Source organism: Canis lupus, chromosome 37 (genome assembly GCF_003254725.2).
Source record: "Canis lupus dingo isolate Sandy chromosome 37, ASM325472v2, whole genome shotgun sequence".
Lineage (NCBI taxonomy): Eukaryota > Metazoa > Chordata > Mammalia > Carnivora > Canidae > Canis > Canis lupus.
Genome location: NC_064279.1, coordinates 31,243,263 through 31,257,739, shown reverse-complemented (window position 1 = coordinate 31,257,739; position 14,477 = coordinate 31,243,263). Strand labels below are relative to the sequence as shown.

General features: G+C 49.6%; 1 protein-coding gene and 1 pseudogene across 1 annotated transcript in view; both read right to left on the bottom strand.

The window, feature by feature from the left end:
• Positions 1-809: 809 nt before the first annotated feature.
• LOC125754503 (elongation factor 1-alpha 1-like) lies at positions 810-2,295 on the bottom strand (annotated as a pseudogene).
• Positions 2,296-6,948: 4,653 nt separating this feature from the next.
• DLGAP2 (DLG associated protein 2) overlaps positions 6,949-14,477 on the bottom strand; it is a 693,677-nt gene continuing 686,148 nt past the window's right edge. Inside the window, 1 exon segment of the mRNA XM_049106698.1 lies at positions 6,949-13,568. Within this exon segment, the coding sequence (XP_048962655.1) occupies positions 13,350-13,568 (219 nt within the window). The 3' untranslated portion in view covers positions 6,949-13,349.

The window sequence follows — 14,477 nt, the reverse complement described above, 5'->3', positions numbered from 1 at the left end:
GCAGAGCTGAGCCCCAAGGGGGGGTACAGGACCCCCTGAGGGTTGGGGGGAGTAGGACTGAGCCCCTGGGGTGTAGAGTAGGGCTGAGGTCCAGGCTCACTCAGCTTTGGCAAGCGTTTCATTTCAAGGCCCAGCACAATTCCTTGTTTTAGTTTTCTCCTTTTATAAAAACACGGCGTCTGAATTAAACCTGAGATGTTGTTACTCTCCTGCCGTGAGACCAAGCAGGGGCTGGGGCAAATACGGACTGGATGGGGTTCACCTTTGCCATTTTTTGCCTGGTGCCCAGCTAATGGGGCCCTTGCTCCCTCTTTCGTTCCTCTCTTCCTCTCGTGCACAGAATGTTTAAAATGTGTGAGACATGAAATGACTAAACTGTTCATGCATTAAAGCAAGAATTAAATCCGTAGCTATCTAACCCATGGCTAGTGTGGCTAGCTCCCCGACTACACTGGACCCCATCCATGCCCGATGGACTGATCCTCGCTCTACACTGGCCGACCCACAGCTCCCTGGCAGGGAGGCTCGCCTCTTCTTGCTGGGGCCAGCGTCCCTGCAGCATGTGGGGTGATGACACCCTCTTGTCCTCTTTCTCGTATCTCTTGGTATTTTTTTTTCTCATTAAACTTTTGTTTTAATGGGTCTCAAAATTCTGTGACAGATTTTTGGTCAAGCTGTTTCCATTAAAAAGTACTGATTTTAAAAGCTAATAACTTAAAACTGCCACACATGCACAAAAAAACCCAATGGTCCACAAAACATTCTCCTTCTGAAGGCTTTACGGTGCATTGTTATCATTAACCAGTCTTTTAAACTTAAATGGCCAATTGACACAAACCCTTCTGAGACCTGCTCCCACCCTGATTAAGCCTGGGGTGGCAGGTGTCGGGGATAATATGCATTTAGCCTCTGAGCTTCCCGGGCAGCCTCCCGGGCAGCCTCGGGGACTTTGCCAGCTCCAGCTGCCTCTTGTCCACTGCTTTGATGACACCCACAGCCACCGTCTGTCTCATGTCACGAACAGCAAAACAGCCCAGAGGAGGATGGTCAGAGAGGCTCTCAACACACGTAGGCTTGCCAGGAACCATATCAACAATGGCAGCATCACCAAATTTCAAGAACTTGGGACCATCTTCCAGCTTTTTTCCAGAACGACGATCTGTCTTCTCCTTCAGCTCAGCAAACCTGCGAACTCTGTGAGCTGTGTGACAATCCAGCCCAGGTGCATATCCAGCACTGATTTGGCCTGGATGGGTCAGGATAATCTTACCTGAGCCGTGAAGCCAGCTGCTTCCATGGGTGGGTCATTTTTGCTGTCACCAGCCACGTTGCCGCGAGAACACCTTTGACAGATACGTTCTTGACACTGAAGCCCACATTGTCCCCAGGAAGAGCCTCACTCAGAGCTTCATGGTGCATTTCAACGGACTTTACTTCAGTTGTAACATTGACTGGAGCAAAGGCGACCACCATGCCAGGCTTACGAACACCAGTCTCCCCTCGGCCCACTGGGACAGTAGCAATACCACCAATCGTGTAGACGTCCTGGGAGAGGCAGACGCAAGGGCTCATCAGTTGGAGAGTTGGCAGCAGGATGCAACCCCGAGCTCCAAGCAGTGGCAGCTCCACAGGCACTCCCATCGTCACGGGGGACTTTTCAGCCCTTGAACCAAGGCGTGTTAGCACTTGGCTCCAGCATGTTGTCACCATTCCAACCAGGGATTGGCACAACCTACTGTGTCGGGGTTGTAGCCAGTTTTCTTAATGTAGGTGCTGACTTCCTTAATGATTTCCTCATATCTCTCTTGGCTGCAGGGTGGCTCCGTGGAATCCATTTTGTTAACACCAACAGTTAGTTGTTTTACACCCAGTGTGTAAGCCAGAAGGGCACGTTCATGGGTCTGCCCATTCTCGGAGATACCTGCTTCAAATTCACCAACACCAGCAGCCACAATCAGGACGGCACAGTCAGCCTGAGACGTGCCTGGAGCCATGTGTTTGATGAAGTCTCTGTGTCCTGGGCATCAGTGATGGCCACATAATACTTGCTGGTCTCGAATTTCCAAAAGGAGATATCAATGGTGATACCACGTTCACGTTCAGCTTTCAGTTTATCCGAGACACAGGCATACTTGAAGGAGCCCCTTCCCATCTCAGCAGCCTCCTTCTCAAATTTTTCGATGGTTCTTTTGTCGATCCTGCCACATTGGTAGATGAGATGGCCCGTAGTGCTAGACTTGCCCGGACTATGTGTCCAATGACGACGATGTTGATGCGAGTCTTTTCCTTTCCCATTTTTAGTTTAGGTTTAGCTGTGGTTTTCATGACACCTGTGTTCTGGTGCAAACCGGTTGTGGAAAAAAAGCTCTTGGTATTTTTCGCACAAAAAAATAGCTCCCTAGAGACAACAATTGTTGGTTGATCTTATCTAGGGATTAAGATAAAAGATGTGTCACTTGCTACTCCGAGTGTGATGTCAGCCTTCTTAGTAGAGCTTACCTTCTGAGTCACACTCTATTGGTTGGTTCAGAGAAGAATTGCTGGTGACAGGCTGGTATGACGGTCCCGGGTCCCCAGAGCATTGCATTTCATGAAAGCTCGTAGCAAACTGCTCATAGTTTGAAGAGCACTGCTGGTTCCCCAGTCCCTGGGGATGTAAATTCCTTGAACAAAAATCGGTATGTAGAAACAACATCAACTGTTTTTTAACTCAAACACCAGGGCTTGGGCAACCGGGTGGCTCAGCAGTTGAGCGTCTGCCTTGGGCCCAGGGCATGACCCTGGAGTCCCGGGATCGAGTCCCACATCGGGCTCCCCGCAGGGAGCCTGCTTCTCCCTCTGCCTGTGTCTCTGCCTCTCTGTGTGTCTCTCATGAATAAATACATAAAGTCTTTTAAAAAAATCAGGGCTTAGAGATGGTATTGGTGGTGGTCAGAGGCCGCGGGTGCTGAGGCTGGAAGCGAGGAGGCCAGAAGGAAACCTGCCTCCAGACGCCCGTGCGGCAGAGTCCCAACCCATGTCCAATGCAGACTCTAATTTCATTTGCCCGAAGTCAAAACGTCCCCAGGCAACTGTAATAAAGGATGTTTTACTTTGGGAACGAAGTTCTTCCAGAAGCCTGTTGGCCACCGGTGGCCCCTCGTCACTCCTGAGTCTGCAGAATGCATTTGCTGAGGGTCAGCTGCTTAGTTCCAATTCTTGGTGGTTGTCACGGTGAGAGCAGGCCAGCGCGTTAGAGTCGGAGTGTCCAGAGCACCGCCGGCCTCACAGGCCCAGGTCTCTCACCTCTGGAAGCTTCTGTCAGTCACGATTCAAATGGGGAACGAGGACATTTCTAAGGGAAGTTGCTCCCTTGACATTAGGGATGCAGAAGCCACTAGCGTTTTGGTTTGTTAGGAGAATCTTATGAAACCACTTTTTCCTTCAAATACAATCAAAACCAGCTCTTAGTGAGAATTAACCATTTGAAATACTTTAGAAGTTTTTACCGAATGACAGGCCAAATTTCCTTAGTGAGTACGAGATGGCAGAGAAAGGGTAGACGGGGCGGACCTAGCGGGTGCCTTGGGAGGTCCAAGATGTATTCGGATTGGATTCCACTGTTCTCAAAGGCAAGTCCCCTTCGAGGGCTGCGGGGCCTTGCGGGCGCCGGGACAGCCGACCCTCCCTCCCTGTGGCTCAGATCGCAGTGGCGCTAGCAGGTCCTGTGCTGGCCGTGATTGCAGGAAGGAAAGCATGGAAATGACCCCGAGGCCGGGAGGAGCAACATGGACAGAGAGGTCAAGAAAATCCTGCCACCGGGGATCCCTGGGTGGCGCAGCGGTTTAGCTCCTGCCTTTGGCCCAGGGCACGATCCTGGAGACCCGGGATCGAATCCCATGTCGGGCTCCTGGTGCATGGAGCCTGCTTCTCCCTCTGCCTATGTCCCTGCCTCTCTCTCTCTCACTGTGTGCCTATCATAAATAAATAAATAAAATTTAAAAAAAAAAAAAAAAAAAAAAAAAAAAAAAAAAAAAGAAAATCCTGCCACCCTGGTGATCTCTCGGCACCTCAGATCTCGGCAGATTTCCAGCTGCCGTGGAAGGATGTCCCCTGGGGTCCTTCCTACACCAAGAGGGCAATGCCACGCCTGCTGCTTCCCGGGCCATTTTCCAGGCCGCACCCGCCGGGGGACCACGAGCAGCGGGGTCACGTCTCGCTCCGGGGCCGGGCCGGGCTGCCGTCCCGCTCCTGTACCGGCGGGCCCCAAAGGCAGTCACCCCCAGCTACGACTAACCCAGCCCGCACACGGGCCCTGGGCCGTTGGGTAAGGAGGTTCCCTGATCTCCAAGGCCCTCACTGTGGGCCCGTCCATGCAACAGTAACAGGCTGGCCTCTTAGCCTAAAGCTAAATAGGAAAATCTGTGACCCTTCGAGATCAAGGACACTCTGGGTAGTCGCTCGCAAGTGCAAAATCATGACTCTCTCTCCTCTCTCTAATTACTGTATCTCCAGCACAGTGCCCAGTCCCTAAATGTTGCTCAGTAGATATTTAATGAATCAGCGAATGACCGATGCAGGCACAGAGGGTGAGATCCATTCATTCATCATCGTGGTCACCCAGAGTGTGTGTAGGAATACCGTGAGTGTGTATTCACTGCTACACGCCTTCCTGGGAGCCACGGATAGAAAGCAGGACTCAAGATTCATCTTGTGCTCAGAGAGCTCACAGTCTGATCCCAGGCCAGTTAACAAGTGCATCTTGCATAGTGTGAGTGCAATAACACCCCTACTACCCCCACGTGATCATTTCGCTGGGTCCACCTAAGGGTGACCCTGCAAGGTCACAGCTGAGGTAATGTGCAAGCTTGGCAGGAGTTCGACGTGTCCGTGAAGGTGAGGTCCTCACGGGGTTGGGCCAGGTGCCAGGGCAGAGCTGGGACCCTGGATGCTGGGGACCAGCTCAGCGGGAACCAATACCTGGGCGCAGGAGAGAGGGTCCTGGAGGACCGTGTGGCTGAGATGAGGGGAGGCAGGTTGGGGAGGCAGGAGGAAGGGGCTAGGAGACTGCAGGGGCCTCTGAGAGGCCACCCCGGGCTTGGCAGCCCAGTGGGGTGGTGTCACAGAGGCTTTGAAGGGAGGACCTGCACGTGGGGACACTCTCCAAGGTGCGTGCATTTCGAATGTGGCCTGCCCGGCCACTGAAACTCCGCTTCGCAGCATGTTGTTGGTAGAAAATTGAATTTTGACCATAGCGGTGTAATGAGGTCATCTGGAAATGGACTTTCATTGCCACAGTACTCTAATTGTTTGGAGAAAATCCAGCTGGTCAATTTTAAACCACAACAACGGTGGCATGGAGCGTGCCCAAGGATGCCAGGTGGCATAACCCAGCGGGATGCCAGGGCTTGAAGTAGTATCCTCTGAGACCCTTGTTTCCTTCCTGATACAACTTCACATGATTAAGAATCAAGTAACAACTCTCTGGACATGTTAAGTGTTGCTAACTTCACAGCTCACAAAATAAAAATCAACAAAAATAAAGAGCAGAAATCTTTCCAGTGTCCCCATTTTCAAAAGGCAACTCAGTTAAGATCTCAAATAGCGTACAGCAAGCTGAAAACATCTAAATTGTTGCAGCTGACTTTCTCTAATCATTGCTTCCTGTTTTGCCGCTATTATCACTTTTAATCAATAGGCCGTTTTGAGGGAACCTTGTAGCTCGTGGGAAAACCGCGTGGGAAGTGCATTCCCGTGTATCCCGGCCCCCGCCCCACTCCCCGGCACAGAGCACCTCACACTGGCGCCGTACATTGGTTACAACTGAAGAACCAGTAGTAACTCATTTAAAATGAGTATTAGAGAACTTTGCACTTTTGCTGACTTCTGGGAAAACAGTGCTAAACCATATGTGGATAAGCATGTAATGCCAAGTAAGTTAAAACTCTCTTTAAGGGATTATGGGATTAAAATGCATATATATAAAAGCCTTCTTTTTGCTAGTTACAAGTGTGTTATAGAAAGAAATGGGGTAAGTGGAGAACTCAAATACGAGGTATGCGTTCTGAATTTCTTTTAGAAATGGTTTCTCTTGGGTGAAAACTTCTATAAATCACGATTGTTGCCAAGGGGGTTCCGTGATCAGGGCCCCTGTATGGATTCAGCTTCCGCAGGGATGCCTTGCCCACTGGGTGGCTCTCATGAGGAGGATCAGAAGTGAGACCCAGTGGTCCCGACATTCACCAGAGACTCTTCTTGTCTGTCTTTTGCCACGTCCAGAGCACGTGGATGGGAGGAAACAGTACGAAGCATGGTCCTGGATGAACGCGGGGCGTCAGGTGCCCTTGAGCACGGGCTCCTTCTCCTCAGGACCCCCCATTGTTCTTGCTCCTCGGGGGCTGCAGGGTCAGACTCAGGAGGGGAGCCCTACACTGACATGGTCAACAGGCAGGAGGAGGAAGCCCAGGCTGCCTTCTGACCACACAGGCAGCAGGGGAACCAGTGAGTAGCCTGCATGGGGAAGAGCCTGCTCCCCGCCCCAGGAGATGCAGTGCGCCGCAGGGCTGGCTGGTGGCAGGGACTCCGGCCCGGGCAGGGCGGGGGTGCGGCAGCCACAGCAGCCCTCCACCTGTCTCACACTGCAGCCTGGACCTGAGACTCAGCGTCATGACCTAACAACGGGTCTCTTCCCGTTGAAACTCAATAGAGTCTAAAACAACCATTAACTAAATGCCATAGTATTTATTAATTTTAAACTCATTTTAATCTGTGCCATTTTTGCATACATATGAAATCTGTAGCCTTAATAAATGTCCATTTCTTCTTTGTAGATAGAGAAATTGAGGATATTTTGACAACGAAATATAGAACGGGGGAAGGGTGCTATCATTCTGCGATAAAATTCTTTGGTCTATATAAGTTTTCTGAGTTTAAAATAACACGAGAATTCACTCCAATAAAAAGTAAACATTACTTTTCTCAAAAAATTTAATTGCAGAACTATTTACAAGAGGTGAACACCAGCAATACAGAGATCAAATGAGAGAGGCATCATCATAGAAGAGTTATGGCACGTTTTTCTTATAATCAGCTGAGAGTGAAGAAAAAAAAAAAGTCATGAACACGGAGAACTCAACAGAACCTGGTAGTACCTTGAAGAAACGACCAACATTCTGATCAGAAGTTATCAACAAGAAGCAAGAGGTGGCGGTGATGGATCGCATACTGTACATTCAGGTTAGGTATCCTGCATGCTACTAAATAGAATTTATCAAAAGAACCATAAAAGCATGAGAAAGAGAATTACATAAAATAGTTTAATTCCAGTGAAGGGTAACTTTGTACAGATGTTGAATATTTGGCACTCTGTTCATCCTCATTGTCGATATGATTTCATATGTATATATATTTATATATATATATATATATATTTATATACTTTTTTTAAACCTTTAACTAAACAGCTAGTTTCCTGGTTCTAACATTCCTTGAATTTCTATAGGAGGCATTGAATTTAGTCCTTAGGCCACACCTGGGTATTTTGGCATGTAACATGGAGGCGGGGGTGTGAATTGGTCTCTAGACAGGAAGGACCCGTCCGAGAGGAAAGTGGCTTAAGCGTTTGGAAATCAGAGTTCAAAAGTAGCCTAGGATTTACTACCTGTGGGGGAAACCTTTGAATTCAGCAAACCAGTTATAGGTGGAGTGAGAGACACACATGCTGAGCCCTTTGAACGTGATATGATCCTAACGTTGGAATGGCAAGGGCTGGGTGGTGGTCGTGAGATTGGGCAAAACCAAAGGATGGGTGGGTGGCATCCACAGGGAACCACACACGGCCTCAGCGCTTCCGTCGAGGATGTTAGCAGAAGGGTAGAGCACACTGCCTATGGAGACTACCGTCTACTGGAAAGAGAGAAATTTGTACTTAAATTGGCACAAGAACCTGGCACACGTCTTTCATCATCACCTCTCCCCCACTCAGTACATGAAAGCTCGGACCCCCAAGCTCCCAGGTTCGGAATAAGCACCCATGATGAAGAGTCACATAAAATCTAAGAAAGTAGGGCGGTAAACCTGTGTTACCTTAGTTTGTGTCTATACAAAATCTTTTAAAAAGTAGTGTTATAGTAGGTAACTAACATTTCCTCTGCAAAGAAGTCGTCTGTCTTGTGTTTAGATTGACACTTGAAATAATTTCTTTTACTGCTGGATAAAAATGCCAGGGTTAGGGGGAGCGATTCATAGACTTATACTTTTCAATGTTGTGGGATGAAAAGATGTCATTTTCTTGGAGCGTTCCCACGGACCACTTCTGCATTCTCCGAAGCGTGAAAGAGAATCATGACAAGAAGCTGGACTTAGGAGGGTAGCTTTGCACACGTTCGGCAACTTTGGTGAATCCATCTGATTCCGCTCTTGGCGTGCTCCCAAACGACGTTTTCCTTCATCCCTGGAATGTCTCGCTGGCTCTCTCTCCACGCATCCAAGACGCAGCCGATCTTACGCGACGGTGAGAACACGGCCTAATTCTGGTTGGTGCTGGATCTCTGAGATACGCACGAAGGGACCTGACTTCCTTCCACGAACTTCCCACGCCCGGTGGAGGGGGTACCGCTGGAGGAGGGCCGGCCTGCCTGGAGGCCCTTAGAGCCCACACGACAGCAGAACTCCTAATCTATCTAGGAGGGAGACAAGGGACAGGAGAAACAGACGGGAAGCCTGGTCTGGCTGATGCACCACCAGGGGCCAGCTGGTCTGACCAGCGGCTAGAGATTCTGAGCTCACCATTCACTCCCGAAACGCTGTGCAGCCACTCTGTGCGCGGGGCACGTGGCAGGGCATGTGCAAGGCACCTCTCCTCCAACATCCTTGGCTGCCCACACCGGACGGCGACCATCCGCACAGCACGGCGACCAAGGCGGGCCCTGCGGCGAAGGCACCGGACCTGCCCGACTGCACGGTGAAGGCCTCGGAGTGCTCCAGCCGCGTGGTGGACAGGGTTAGCACTCAGCAGCCCACCACATTCTTGATCTCTTCCACTTGTGGTTTTCTGATCTGGTTTCAGGTTCTGGAATCCCGTACTCAACCCAAACTTTCAAACAAGTGTAAACAAATGTGCAGATAAAAACAAGAGAGAACCCTCAGGAAGTACCAAGGGGCTACAGATCGGAAACCACGGTCTACAACTACTGATGAGTACATTAAATTTGCAATAAAAAGAAAAAAAAATCAGTGCTCAAGCCTTGAGAAGAAAGCAGCACACGGGGACAGGCAGGATTTAACCATTTAGGCCTGATTCTGGGGGACTGGACTCGACACTTGTCGGCAGCAGCGTTTCTTTTCAGAAGCGGGGGTCAAACGCCATACCTAGGTGCCCTCCCTCGTGGTCGTGCAGGCTGGACGGGCCTTGTTGCTACGTTTCTTGCTGCCGCCGCCGCCGAGAAGCCAAGGCCCCACGCTCATGCACAGCAGCCTGGCCCCTCTGTGCAGCCTGGGGACGCACATGCTCCTCAGCTCACCCCAGGCACTGGACCGATGTCCACGAGGGCTCCTGGGAGCCAGGCTGCTGCCCTGCCCAGCATAGGGTGGCTCAGCAGGAGCCGCGTCTCGCCTAGGATGCTCTGCGGGGTCCGAATCTCTGGGCCACACGAGGTCCGGCTTGACTGACTTTCTGGCGCAGACGGGGATCCCTGCTGGCCACCGGGAGGTCTGGTCCCAGCCAGGGAGCTGCTCTGACGGGCGCCCGCTGTGCAGTCCCCGTGGGCATCTTGACCAATGGCTGCAGTGCAACGACTTTCCAGAAAGCCCATCCCGCGGGTGAGGGTGGCCGTGCAGGTGGGCAAGCACACAGCGTGGGGGGTTTTGACCAGAGTGAAGGAGACTGCTCAGAAAGGTGAAACTCGAGGTGAGGCAAGCAGGGAGGCTGACATAAGGCGGCGACGGCAGCCCGTGCGTTGTGTGCTCTGCGCTGGTCCGCCCGCCTGCCCGCTGCAGGTCTGGCCACCTCCACGGGAGCCAGCAGGGCAAGTCCCTCTACTTTGCGGGTCACTGATTTTCTGGCTACGTGTATGTGTGGTGGTTGTTGTTTTAAAGAGGGACCCCATATGTGATGTTTTCCTCTAATGATACACTTTGCTATTTAACGTGAGACGTCTTTAGTGTTGATCCGGAGGTGAACACGCCAGCATTTCCTTTTAAACAAAAATGTGAATTTTTGGTATCATACAACAGTTCCACTCTTCATACACCATTCTAAGATGGTTCTATGAATTTGCTGAGAAAACATGGTAACAGCAGTTACCAGTCACAAGGCTTACGTTACACACAGCGATGACCGATGAGGACGCGTGAGATGAGATCGACTGAAAGTGCTCTTGTTAACAAGTGACATTCACCTTTTCTGGGTTCTGTGAAACTTCAGGATGCTGTTTATCATACCTGTGTTTTGGGTCTGAAGGTTAATGAAAGCCTTCAGCATGGGGTTGTCAACCGGCTGCTCTGAGCAAAATAATTTCTTATTTTTGGAAATTTGCGGTTTCGCTGAATCTGCCAGGGAGGCAGCAACGTGAGCTTTGTTCACGGTGACGTCGTGCAGCAAGGGGCGTTTTCACTGCCCACAGCCTCCTTCTATCAGAATTCTATCCGAACCACGGTGAAATGGTCACACTGAAGCTCTGTAGCCGGCATCGGCTGGAAGTGCCCGAAATACATTAGCTTCACCGATTAACACAAGTATTATAAACAGTTTTATTTCTCTTTACACGTACAATATGTAAACATGGCTTATCGTCTGCATTTCGTGGTGGAATGTCACCTGCATGAGAACTGAATATTGCACTTAGTCATGTAGCATGACAGGTAACACTGCAGCAGGCCCTGGCTGCGCGTCCGTCACATGACCTTCTTTGGGACTCGGTGGACCAAACAGGGGTTTGTCCCCCCCGTGCGAATCAATGGCTGCTGTCAAATTTAGTTGTACGTTAATTTGCTCATCTAGGGAGGGTTTAGGCTAAGACTTTTGGGGATCTTAAGATAAAAAATGAGTATACAAAACATAAAAAAAAAAAAAGCCAAATTCAGTGAGTATTTTCATTCAAGTGAGGATCAGAGAATCTGAGATCTAGAATAATTCTTGTCTAATTTGATAATTTTTTGTTCTATGTTTTGTACAAGCTCAAGGAAATGGGATAAAATGCATCAGCTGCCGGTAGATACAGGGGTGTCAGCAGGCTGGCGAACGTGTATGCATTTTACATTTCCTCTTACTAGGAGTCTACATTGACTTGACTTTTCTGTGGTTATTTCTAAAGAGCATTTCATCTTAAATAATACATCATTTTTAAAGTCTAAAATGCCAGTACTTGCAAATACACTTGTTCTTGACATAGTAGAGTGACTATAAGAAGAAGCATCATCATTGTACACTACTCAGGATTTAGGTATTTATTTAGGTAGAAAAAAATGCTTTGAATACTCTGGGGAAATAGGGTTCATTTATAGAAGAATATTTCAGGGATTTTATTTTTTTGCATTTTTCAAGGATATACATTCGTACTGATTTTTGCTTCCAAATATATTTTAAGGCTGTTTGGTAGGAGATACCAGATATGAGGCTCAATTTACAGGGTTTTGTTCTTAGGGAATCCTTAACTACTCAGCTTTAAAAAAGTAAAACTTTGAAGCTAAACATGCTTTACTATCCACCGTGCTCCAATGAACCCCATGCTTTGTGGAATGTGAGTATGAGGAAAAGGAGGACTGCAGGCTGAGCTGAACCCCGACGGGCGAGGACCCCACCGCGGGCTCTCCAAGACGTGGTCGCCAGGCTGCAGCGGAGCGGGGGACATAAAGTGCGGGTCAAGCTGAGGGGAGAAAGTGCTACGGTAGGTGAGTCGGGGCTGCCCCGCCGTGCCGCACACCTGGCGCCCCGCGGGCCAGCCGGGCCTGTGTCAGGGGGACACACCCGTCTTCAGGAGCAGTCCTGCTCTCACCTTACGTTACAGTGAGGACTCCGAGTTTGGGACTGGAAGGAGAAATGTGACAGGCTCTTCCTCCAAGGACGTGTCTGAATGGGGACACATGGAGCATTGGAATGATATAGTCACGGCGTCTGAATCTAATTGTAACCAATGGAAAGCCTTTGTGTTCAAATCCTTTCTGCTTTTCTGCGGTGCCAGTCAGAATCCCGAAGACTAATTTCTTAAAGTCCACAGCTGGAAATCACCGTATATGACTTTTTTTTTTTTTTTTGTCATGTCTAAAACAGGCAAGAAGTATATTCTTGACTTTAGCAATACTGCATAGGACAAAAGAATTCTGGAAAAATACAAATGTAAACTACATTTCTTCTTTACCATTTAAACTGAGATATACTTACCACTCACATTCGTATTTCTTAAACTTTTTTTTACAACATCACAACTGTCATTTGAAACAAGCAAACATTTTTTTAAGGGTACCCTGGAAAGTCAACTGATAGAGCAGTTTGAGAATATATATATACATCTATAAAAAAAATCACATGTCCATAAATGGGGACACTAAAGACGAGACTTGCGTGATAGAAGTTACAAAGGAATAAGACAAACAATGACGCTTGCATCAGAATGAGGGCCATGCTTTTTCTTTTCAGACTCCTGCTACAGGACACCCAGCCTTTCGTGAGGCTTGGATCTCTTTGCAGATGTCACTCCCTCGTGTAAATGAACATTCGGCTTATGTTTTTGATTGTGTAGATGCTGTGCTGGGTAGTTTCAATGGGTTCAGACGTGGCTCCCCCGGGGTTTCTGGAGAACCGGGTGGCAGGGAGCTGGGTGGCTGGAGAGATGGCTTCTCATCCGCATAAACTTGGCACAAGGACCCCGGCTTGGGGTCCACTGGATTTGGAGAGAAGCGCCCCCCGGGGTGGGGCGGGTCTGTCTTCCCGCCCTTCCGGCCTCAGCATCTTCCTCCACGGTGTGTGCGGGGAGTCTGAGATGCGCCCACGGGTTGCTATTTGTTATTCTTGCCTCTGGTTATCACACGATTTATAAAAATATAAATAACAAACTGTAAGCCGGGTTCCATCTCGAGAGGGGGTTCTCGTGACCCCCCGAGGACAGAGTGGATCGGGTGGGTGGCCCTGCGCCTCACCGTCGTGGTCGCAGCGGACTGGCAGTCAGACGACCCCGCGATGAGGAGGAAGCAGCGGGTGTTCGGGCTGCGAGCGTGGCAGGCGGAAACCAAAGCCTTCCAGAGCGTTCGTGGTACAGGGGACACCACGGGGCGCGTTCGGCGGAGACACGAGACGAAAATGACCATGTTGGGGAGAAACTGTACAAGTGTTTCCTTACAAAGCAAAAGGGGGAAGAGGGAGGGCCGCCCCGACCCTAGAGACGCGTCTGGGCCTCGGGGATGTAGATCTCGATGCTGTCTGCGTGCTCCGAGGCCGAATTCTGGCGGAACGAGGCCGCCCTCTTGGCAGCCAGGAGCCGCCTCCGGGCTTCTTGCCGCTGTCTGTCCGGCAGGTCCAGAGACTTTTCTCTCGTGATGGGAAATTTCCCTTTGGGAGGCTTCTTTGGTATCGGAGGGGGGACCTTTCTTTCTTCCTGGAAAGCATCACAAGTCAAAGTCGGGGAGATCAGGGGAGGTCAGCACCAGCCCGGGAGCCTGGTACCGCATGGGGTGACTGCACGCGGCCAGGTGCCACCCAGGTGCCCGCGCCTGCCCACCCTGCGTCCTTGCCCGTGACCTTGCCGCCTGCCAGGGGCATGCTGCCCATGACCCCTTCACCTCCTTCAGCGGCGGGGACATGGGTCTGGTCTTTTTTTTTAAAGGGGGGATCAAAGAATCTCATATGTCCAAATTGAGGAGTTGTCTGCATAAAGCACTGCCTTTTATTTTTTTTTTTTTTTAAAGATTTCATTTCTTTACTCATGAGAGACACAGAAAGAGAGAGAGAGGCAGAGACACAGGCAGAGGGAGAAGCAGGCAGGGATCCTGACGTGGGACTTTCCGCTAAACCGCTGAGCCACCCGGGCTTTACACGTAAGGAGCTAAATCCAGCACCAGAACACTTTTTCCTCATTCCTGATTTATTTTATGTGGCCAGATAACTGTCTCTGCCATCTGAGCATATTGGCAAATGCTCACTATTTCAAGGCCTCCAGTGTCCCAGGTACTTTGGAAGATGCCAGTTGACATCCCTGTCACATGCTACAGTCTTTTTTAACAGACTCAGGATTCTAAGGACCTTCATGAAAACCATCTTATGTGAGGGAACCATTGGCCAAATTCCCTATTATGGCCCTAAACCCCCTTGACATTAACTAGATAGATAGATAGATACATGATAGACAGATGATAGATGATAGAGTTCTCAGCTTGGTAAATAGATGCAAATAATTACTTCTGATCTTTAGCTCATGTTCTTTTTTTTTAAAGATTTTATTTATTTTATTTGAGAGACAGCATGAGCAGGGGGAGGTAGAGGGGGAAGCAGACAACCCTCTGAGCAG